The sequence below is a fragment of the Xiphophorus maculatus genome, chromosome 7, assembly GCF_002775205.1.
Source record: "Xiphophorus maculatus strain JP 163 A chromosome 7, X_maculatus-5.0-male, whole genome shotgun sequence".
Taxonomy (NCBI): Eukaryota; Metazoa; Chordata; class Actinopteri; order Cyprinodontiformes; family Poeciliidae; genus Xiphophorus; species Xiphophorus maculatus.
The window spans coordinates 28,847,997-28,857,911 of record NC_036449.1 but is presented as its reverse complement, the minus strand read 5'-3'; the positions used below and the strand labels follow the sequence as shown (position 1 = coordinate 28,857,911).

Here is a 9,915-nt window from a genome sequence, read left to right as displayed (position 1 = left end):
TTTGTTTCTGGTGAAACTACGGGAGGCGGGAGGCGCTCTTACTGACGCAGCTGCGGAGCTTTGCGGGATTGGCGCAGAAGGAGTCGCAGCAGGAAGAGCGACACGTTTTCTTCGTTTATTTTGAAGACTTATTAACTCGAACTAGCAGTTCAACCAGTTAGAACTGGTCCACACCCAGTCCCAGTTTACTTTCAGTTTTTCACTCGGGACTTTCCACGCCAGGCAAGGTAAGCGATTCGCCTCTTTATTTCTTCCCTTTTAAACGAAAATACTCTATTATGGTTAAAACCACTACTTTTTATTTAACGTTAACGAGAAGCTGGACTGAAAATAGTTTAGTTGTTCATAATTCGCATTTGGATGTGACTTAAAGTGATCGCTGGTGTTAAGATTTGACTTCACTAACAGAGAGGAGGATGATCGGCAACATGGCGACGAGAATCTGAAACCATTAAGTTAATATGCGTTAGGTCAACTTATTAAGATTAAATTATGCTGCATTTGCATAAAGGAAAGCATAAACATGCAACACTAAAATGTGGAAAAATTAGAGCAAATATTAAATGTAATAATGAAACTAGAAATAAGTGTGATTACTTCATAGTTGAGGTAGGGAAGGTGTTTCTGTTCAGGCTGTGCTAATGATTATATGATCTGAAGATCTTTTATTTTAGTAATCTGTCTCCCTCTGCTGGAACTAAATTAAAATTGCAATTTAGTTTCATTACTAAAGTCCTGAAAATGTATTTATTCCTTTGAGCAAGAGTGATCATTTTAGACCTAAAGCAAAAATAAAGAGCCAGAATTTTAATCTATAAAATTAAAATTTATAAAAACTTTCTTGATCCAAGAGGGAAGCAAATCATGCAGATTGCATCCTCATGAATGTGTTTTCAATTCAAGCTGTTCTGCTGTTATGTGCTTCATTGTTTATGTTTTTATTGTTCTGTTCAGCACTGAGGTTAAAGCACATAATTTTGTTTCATCACTAAAGTCCAAAACAAAAGCTGGAATTTTTGGATATATCATCTACTTTAACATTTCCAGCTCACATAACTCATGAATAAAATATTACTGTAACAATTTCTTGTGATTATTTTAAACTAACAAACATTTCCTTTCAGCTTTACTTCAAAATATCCGTTGATATGTCAGTATTTCTAAATTGGTAGTACTGGACATTTACTATTCAGGTTAGTTTTTAACCAGTCTGTGAAGAACCATTACATTTTACTTTAAAAAATGTCATGAATTAACACCATTTGCAGGAATATGGTGTTGTTTTGGTGCCAAAAACTGAATCTTTGGCACAAACCCAAAACCTTTTTGGCTGGTGTAGTGGGGAAATAATCAGAAACCTGATTTAATATCAGAAAACAGATGAGGACCTCCTGAAAGGATTGTTAGAAATCTCATTTAATTGAGTCTTCATGATGTTACGTATAATCTTTCCACAGGTTTGCTAAGAAACGATGGCCAGTAAACTGGACATTCCTCTATATGAGGCGTCACTCAGCATTGTGAGAAGATGTGGAGCCGATCTGTGTGAAATCATCAACACTAAATTCGGATGTGTGGCCGCCATCGAGGGTGTGGAGAATGAGAGCAGGAGTTCACACCAGCGACCGCCAGCAATCATTAAGCCAGAGAGAAGATTTGAGTTCATGATGCATTCAGGTGTAAAGGTTTCTGTGTGGAAGGCTGATCTCACCAATTTCCCTGCTGATGCTGTTGTGAATGCTGCTAATGAAGATTTAAAGCATTATGGAGGCCTTGCTCTGGCTCTGTCTAAAGCTGGTGGTCCTCAAATCCAACTGGAGTCTGATGATTATATTAAAAAGTATAGTAAAGTAAATACAGGAGAGGCAGTTGTTTTGAGTTCAGGGTCACTACCATGCAAGATGATAATTCATGCTGTGGGTCCAGATCTGTCAATGAGTGCTTTCAACTTCGATCCAGAAAAAGGTAGACCTGCTTTGGAGAAAACCATCAAGAGTATTCTCAACAGAGTTGGAGAGAATCATCTGGCAACTGTTGCCATTCCTGCCATTAGCTCCGGGTTGTTCAACTACCCACTGCGAGAATGTGCCAACACCATAGTGTCAACTATAAGAGCCTTCTGTGACAAGCTGCCTCACCAGAACCATTATCCAAAAGAAATCTTCCTTGCCAACCATGATGAGCCCACAGTGCAGGAAATGGAGAGAGCATGCAATCAGATATTCAAGCCTCAGCAGAAGCAAACTTACAGCAGTGCTGCAGCACAAAATACCCGAAGCGCCGAAAACGCCACACAACCTTCAGTCACAATTGGAAATGTCCATCTGATTCTAAGGAAGGGGAAAATTGAAGAACAAAGAGTAAGAATAAATTAAACATATTTATTATATATTTGTGCAGCACTTTGGCCAATATTGTTCTTAAATGTGCTATATACATAAATGGTGTTTGATTTGAAAAGATAGTTAGATTATACATTTAAATACATTTTATTTTCTAAATTATGTAATCATTCAAATTCTAGATGGATATGAAAGCTAGATAGTGTGGGGTTCTTATTAAAGAGCACAACTTCCTTCACCAAATGTAAACAAAAATGGAGGAAAAAACGATTTTAGCGGTTGTAGGATACAAGTTACTGGTTTGGACATCGCCTGTTAGCCGCTAACGCTAGTGATGCTTCTGCTGGCGGCCATTACTGAGTCCACAAAACCAGACTGTTCCAATGTGGGTTGAGCAGTAATCTGTCACAAAAATTATTGTTGTACCCGTATTTGTTACCCAATTTCTACAAAATACGACTTGAATTAAAGCTGGGAAAATTGTTAATGTTTTGATATGTAAAATATGTTTTCTATCTGATGTAAATCTATAAACAGTTTAGTTTCTGTCAAGATGCGAAAGGACTAAGCAAATTTCTCTTTTGTATTCAGTAATTTAATTTGACATAATTGCGGTTAAAATTAGATAGAAATTTAAACCATGGCTCCTATAGTTTATGAAATATTTCCTCCTATTTGATGATTGTTATGAGTTATAATAAGTTAAGCTGAATTTAAACCAATAACCTTTTCGGTTTTGTGTTGTTTGCTCTTTCAGACGGATGTCATTGTAAACACTGCATCAGGGGACCGAAACCTGAGTATTGGTAAAATTTCTGGTGCTATTTTGGACAAAGCAGGTTATGGGATCCAAAATGAAATAAAGCAAGCTCAAAAGAAGGGCTATATCATCCGCACAAAATCTTACAGACTATACTGCAAAGAGGTGTTTCACACCTTTTGCATTGAAAAAGCACGTGATCCAGCAGCAGATCAGGTACGTGTTTGTTTCAGAAAGGCAGTAATACAATATTTGAGTCAAATTTATTGAAAAATCTAATTCTTTTACATACTTAAGATTTCTATGCATCTCTGTGTAACTTTTTCTTTATCATAGATCCTTTACTCTTCGGTTTTGGATTGCTTATCGATTGCCGCTGCACAGCATTACAACTCCATCACCTTTCCGGCTATCGGCACCGGAGCTCTTGGGTTTAGTAAAGCAGAATCTGCCTCCATCATGTTGGCTGCAGTCTCTGCATTTGCCCAAAATTGTCTAAACAGGATGGATATTCACTTTGTCATATTTCCTTCTGACCATGGGACATTCCAGGTACATTCTTAGGCTGTTTTGATACTTCTGACATGCTAAAAATGTAAAATGCTTCAAACAGGGACTGCAGTAACATTTACAAATATCAAATACAAAACAAAGGGAAGGTCTGAGATGGGAACATTTTCTACAAATACAGCTTTAATGCTGTGAAAATTTGAAGTGTTCACAATGGAAATATTTGCATTACAGAATCTAATTATGTCTATTTGCAAAGTGTGTAGTTGTAAACATATATTTATTATCTGTTCTCTGTTCCCAGGCCTTTGAGTGGGAAATTGGACGTTTACAGAAAAGATCAGCATCTTTCAACTTTCCACCTGGTAATGTTAAAACATTTCTGTTAATCAAATATACCAAGTTCAAAGTTACTTCTTTAATCTGAGTTTTTCAAAGTGTTCCTGCCTCTCAAATAAAATGTGTTTTATTTATGAAGTGAAGGGGAAAACTTAACTAGTCCAATTAGTTAATGAGCTAAAAGACAAATTGCCTTCTGTTAAACCTGAGATTGGTCCACAGAAATAACAGGTGCAGATGGGAAATCCAGACATCGCTCTCCCCAGCAACATCCTCTACCTTATTCTGGTGACCAACACAGGACAGAAGGTAAATACAGCACCTCCACGCTGCAAAAACACTAAATCTTACCAAGGAATTACTGACTAAAAACAAGATCCTGTTTCTAGCTGAAAAGTTACTTGTAAGTTAGTAATTTCAAATATACTAGAAGCTAGACCAAAAATACTTGGTAAGATTTTGTGTTTTGACTGTGCAGCAAATTCTGGGGCTCAGTATAAATATGTACTTTTACAAATCTTACAATATTATTCAAGTAGAAGAAATGAATCAGATAAAAAAATGATGCAATACCAAAGTCAGAAGTTCAGCAAAGTCATTGATTTCATAGATGTGTGACGTTCTATTCAACAGCATCTTGGAATAAAGATGAATCCCAGTCCAGCAGAGCTCCAGCCCCACAGATCAGCCTGGTTTGTCCTTCTGAAGAATCAAAACATGAGGCTGAGCGATGGCTCAAGAACCGCCTCTCTACGGATTCTCACTCCGTCACGATCAACAACAACTTCCTCTCGCACTTCAGTGATCACGACCATCTGCAACTGGCCGTTTCAGCTGAGAAAGGGTTGATCGTGGAGGAGTTTTTCTCAAAGGGTCATGCATGTTTAGAAATAAATGGAGGTTCAAAGGAAGAAGTTGCTGTTGCTGGTTTGAAAGTGGAGGCTATGCTCTGCAAAATCCAAAAGGAGTTCATCAGAGAGGAAGAACATGGACTGCAGATGCTGTTTAACACAGAGCTGTCCCATAAAAGAAAGCCAGTTGAAAAGTCAAGTAGAGAATTCTCAAGTCGACATGAAGCCTTCAGTCACGCACTGAAAGTAACAAAGGTACAGTTGGTCATAGTGTAGCTCCCTAGACAGCTTCAATACAAAAACACAAAATCTTACAAAGTATGTTTGGTCTAGTTTCTAGTTCCAATACCTTAGTACACTTGAAATAAGACAAAACTAACTGCAGTAACTTTTAGCAAGATACAGGATCTTGCAAAAAGTCAATAATTCCTAAATTCTGATGAAAAAGTACCAGTTCTATTGGCAGAATATTTCACTTATAATATTGGAAAACTTACAGCATAACTCAATGCACGCAAGATCCCACACCTTAATTTTCCGCAGGAGGGCAAAAAGCTGCTCGCTAACGATAACTGGCATTGGTTTTAGCTGTTAGGTGAACATAACTCGCAAAACACTGCTAATTGTCAACACTACGACAACTACATAACAAGGTCAGGAAAAAGGTTTTTTTTAAATAATGAGGTAGAGGGAAGTAGTGCAGCTATGCTAGCTTGACTTTGACAACCATAACATGTAGATGTGACGTGGGATTTGGCGTGACAGTCCGAGAAAAGAGAATATGAGTGGTTTTGAATTAGGGAATTATTGACTTAAAACAAGTTCCTATGTCTGGCTGAAAAGTTACTTGTAAGTTAGTTTTGTATTAAAATATTTGCACTAGAAACTAGATCAAATTTACTAGGTAAGATTTTATGTTTTGGCAGTGTAGCCGTCTTACCTGTTACAGTTTGGAGCTCATCCAGTGATCTAGTCTTAACCCATAGGTGGTTCCCACATGACGTTGCCCCTCCTATATCCAGGTGCTCTGTCATCATCTTGATAGTCCTAAAGCAGCTTTCCATTTCACTTACCGCACGTAAGATAACCGCAATGGTTGGATATAGTTGGATTTAAAATGGTAAAGAGACATTTTTATTACATCCAGTGAAGGTGAGCAGGATTTGCTACTAAGCGTTGGCGAGCGTGACCAGCTAATATCACCAGTCTTTTAATATGCTGTTTTTTGCTCTGATTACTTTATTAGTGGTAAGGATATTTACAATATATTTAAATGTTTATTTAAAAAAACACAGAGACACCGAGTCAATCCATACATGGCTCTCATGTTATCTCACACTTCCGTGAACCTTTTAACTGGCAGCCATGTTGGCAAGCAGTTGCTATGACAATAGTGAGGCCACCGGCTTAGAACTAGCTCCTTGTTCCTATCTAACTTAAACAATATAAGTACATTGCAATTATTACTCATCACTTTACTTACTTCCAGTCCTGTCTTGTGGAAACTATCTATAGATGTATTTTTTATTGAATGCTCAAAATCACATCTATGCAATTTGCTTTGAGGATTTATTTTTTAGTTCTGAAAACTTTATCTTCAGGTGGACAAAGTGGAGAATGCTGCTCTGAAGGCGATGTTCGATATGAAGAAAAAGCAACTTGGCAGCTCCTCTTCTAAAACGATGTTTCAGCGCATTCCTGCTCAGTTTTGTGAGATGGTCAGCCGAATTGGATTCCATGCAGAGTGTGCACCGCCTGAAGGTATGCTACCAAGCTGTGACGGGTTCAATTTAGTTACATTTTTATTTGAGTTACGTGCAGGGTCTGTAATTAATTGCATTTTAATCAAAAACCATAATATGGACAAAATAAGGAACATTTCAATTCAAATACCATTTTTGCTGCTAAACTATTTAAAAGGCAAATAAGTTCAACAGTATACATATTTACTGTTTAATTGTTGTTTGCTCAGGAAACCCTGATCATTCATGGAAATCTTTAGAAATGAAACATGTTCAGCTTTGAGATGCTGTTTTAGGCTAGCATAGATTCACTGACAGGCTAATTCGCTTTAGGACAACTTGGACACAACAACAGTCTTCTACAGCGTCCAATCAGATCGTTTTTAGAGTAGAAATTAACCCCTATTGGGCGAAGAGAAGCGGATTGTTGTTTGCAGATGTTGCGTATGCATCAGATTTACGGGCATACCAGAAACACAATACAAAGTTTTCTGCTGGGGATTTTTGTATGCAATTAATTGCATTAAAAAATTTTCAGACATAAAATTATGAGAATAAAAATCATACTTTATTGTAGAAGTTACGTAATTCTCAATATTGACTTTATTCTCATAATATTCTGATTTTTTTGTATTATTTCAACATTATTCTCATAATAGTATGCCTTTACTCTTGTAATTAAAAAAAAATTAACATGGCCCTAATTCTTCGTCGTAAATGCATACTTTTTATAAGATTGCCACTATTCTTCTCTGCGCACAGCTAAGCTTTCTTCGTACAATTATGCTGCCACCCAGTGATGATTTTATGCTTGTTTTCAACTACTTCTGTTCTTTTGTCACATTTATTCATTTTTTTCTCCAAAACAAATTCACTGACTGTTTTAGCATGTTTCATAATGTTTTTCTTAGACACAAAACATTAAAAGGTGTTCATTGAGGTGAAAAAAGGCCCTTTTTCCTTTCTTTGAAACATATCATCAGGTAGGGTGTAGTGAAGGCACCTCACAGATTTACTGAAACTAAAACAGCATCATTATGAAATCTTAAATACATTTTGTTAAAGTGATGCATGATAGCAGCGGCATATAGATTGAATTATGATGTAATTTTCTGTGGTTACAGACCCAAAGTATGGAGAGGGAATCTACTTCTCAAGCAGCATAGGAACAGCGTTGGAGCTGTGGAGGGAGAAAGGTGAGGAGTACCTGTACTTTGTGGAGGCTGAAGTCCTGCTGGGAAACTCGGCTAAAGGTGAACGAGGATTTATTCTTCCTCCTCCGGTTGGAAAAGATCCCAACATTCTCTGTGACAGCGTGTATGGAGGATCTGACGTCTCTATTATCTTCAGCGGTTATCAAGCTTTGCCAAAGTACATTATCACCTGCAAGAAGAATTCACGTTAGGGTGATCTTTCTGAAATCAGAATCTGATTGCAGAAAGATTGATCAAGAATCTCCAGAGAAATAAACTAGAGTTTTCTATAAATTCACTTTTAGCCTCAGAGAAAGAAGTTCAAAAATAAACTTGTATGCTGACTCAGAAACTAAAAAGTTTTTGTTATATTAGAAACTTTGATTTTCACATTGGCACATTATAAACAGAACAAATATATTAGTCTTATTATATCTTTGTGTATAACCGTTAAACAATGATAATGATGAGCAATAGTAGGTTTGTAAAAATATGAAAGTTTCTGTTTTTTCTTAACTTGATCAAATATATTAAAATATCTTTGGTTCAGAATCCTGCTTTTATTATTTTATGATTTATTTAATATTTTTTTGCAGTTTGGGGACAAAATGACCAAATTGCATAGCAACAAAAGTTTTATAATCATCTGTTTGCTGATGAAAAGTGTTAAGTATGTTAAATCAAAAACATTATTTGGGATCAAACCAATAAAGGCATCAGTTTATTTGACTTTACTTTGTAAATCTAGCATCAATCTTTCTATGCTCTATATAAAGCAGGTGCCTGGCAGCATATCTGGATGTATATTTCTAAGGGATCGTTGCCTAAATGTGTGTGTGAACATGTAAACATTGTACTAATGCTGCTGTAAGTAAATCGATATTAATAAAGGAAGTTGGACATAAGCAACAGCAGTGTGAGCAGCTTCTGTTTATCTGAACATCTGAAGATGAAACTACAATTAATTAAACTCTCAGCTTCCTGTAATCTAACAAACGAGGACATTTAGCATCATTCTGGTCCAAAATGTGTGAATTTATCTCAAACCAAAAAACAAAAACCTACTGAAGGTTCTGCTGAAGCTGGTAAGACGTGTTGACTTATTTATAATGTAAATTATGTTAGCATAATTTAATTTACATTATTATTTATTGAATGTAGCATGATTGTACATAATTACAAAAAGGTGAAGTGAAATATTTAAGTGCAAAGCTAGATTTATTTTGGGGAGAGGAAGTCTTATTTTGAAGGATCTGGTGTCTTTTGTTGCCATCTTGCCTTATATTGACTTTGGTTGCTAGGATACCATCAGCTGTTGCTGCTTGTTCAGTAAAAAACTGAACAGAAAATGTTCAGGAGAGACATCTGAGCCTCCGTTATGATTGCAGAAGCTTCCGGTCCTGGAGCCAAACGGGCTGAAAGGCCGTTCAGCAAGCAAGAGGCCAGAACTCTGAAAGAAGCAGAAAAAGACAGAAGGTAGCTTGAGACAAAGATTTTCATTTTTAGAGATACGAAGAAAGAAAAGTGGAAATATCTGGGCATAACGACCATCCGGAGGAAGAACGGGGATGCTTGCACCATCCTGTCTGCGGTGGCAGCATCATGTTGTGTTGCTGTCCTGCTGCAGGAGGAACTGGTGAACTTCCTAGACGGCATCATGAGGAAAAACATTGTACAGAAATATGGCAGCAACATCTAAAGGCAGGAAAAAGCTTTGGTCTTTGAAATGGACAATAACAGAGAATACAGAGAAAGTACAACGTGACTTAACAGAGTCAATGTTTCATGAGGCGGCGTACAAACCTGACCCAGTTACACCGGTTCTGTCAGGAGCAACGGACCAGAACTCCAGCAAACCCGAAATGTTTGACCCGATTCATCCAGTTCAAAGAAAATGTTTCCCCTGAAGACATATTGAAATACATCTGACATTTTCTCTCTCTCATTGTTGTCATATTTATCAATTAGACTTAATTTTTTATGATTCTGACCTCAAGTTTGGTTTGATTTAACTTCAGACATGGAGGGAAAAATGTGAATTTGTGTAAAATTCTGGTTTCATTTGTAAATTTTATCACCATGTTCCATGTGAGAAACACAAAACAAGTTTTTTTGTCTGAATTTGTACTTTTATTAGCGCTTTGAGGTTTTTGTGCATTAAATCTGTTCTATAAATAC

General features: G+C 36.7%; 1 protein-coding gene across 1 annotated transcript; it reads left to right on the top strand.

The window, feature by feature from the left end:
* The first annotated feature begins 54 nt into the window (after positions 1 to 54).
* Positions 55 to 8,646, top strand: parp9 (poly(ADP-ribose) polymerase family member 9). The gene is made up of 9 exons (XM_014468459.2): positions 55 to 227; positions 1,458 to 2,360; positions 3,100 to 3,318; positions 3,439 to 3,654; positions 3,917 to 3,977; positions 4,174 to 4,260; positions 4,585 to 5,057; positions 6,404 to 6,563; positions 7,669 to 8,646. The coding sequence occupies exons 2-9, from the start codon at positions 1,473 to 1,475 to the stop codon at positions 7,947 to 7,949; spliced, it is 2,385 nt and encodes a 794-aa protein (XP_014323945.1). The 5' UTR covers positions 55 to 227; positions 1,458 to 1,472; the 3' UTR covers positions 7,950 to 8,646.
* Positions 8,647 to 9,915: the final 1,269 nt, after the last annotated feature.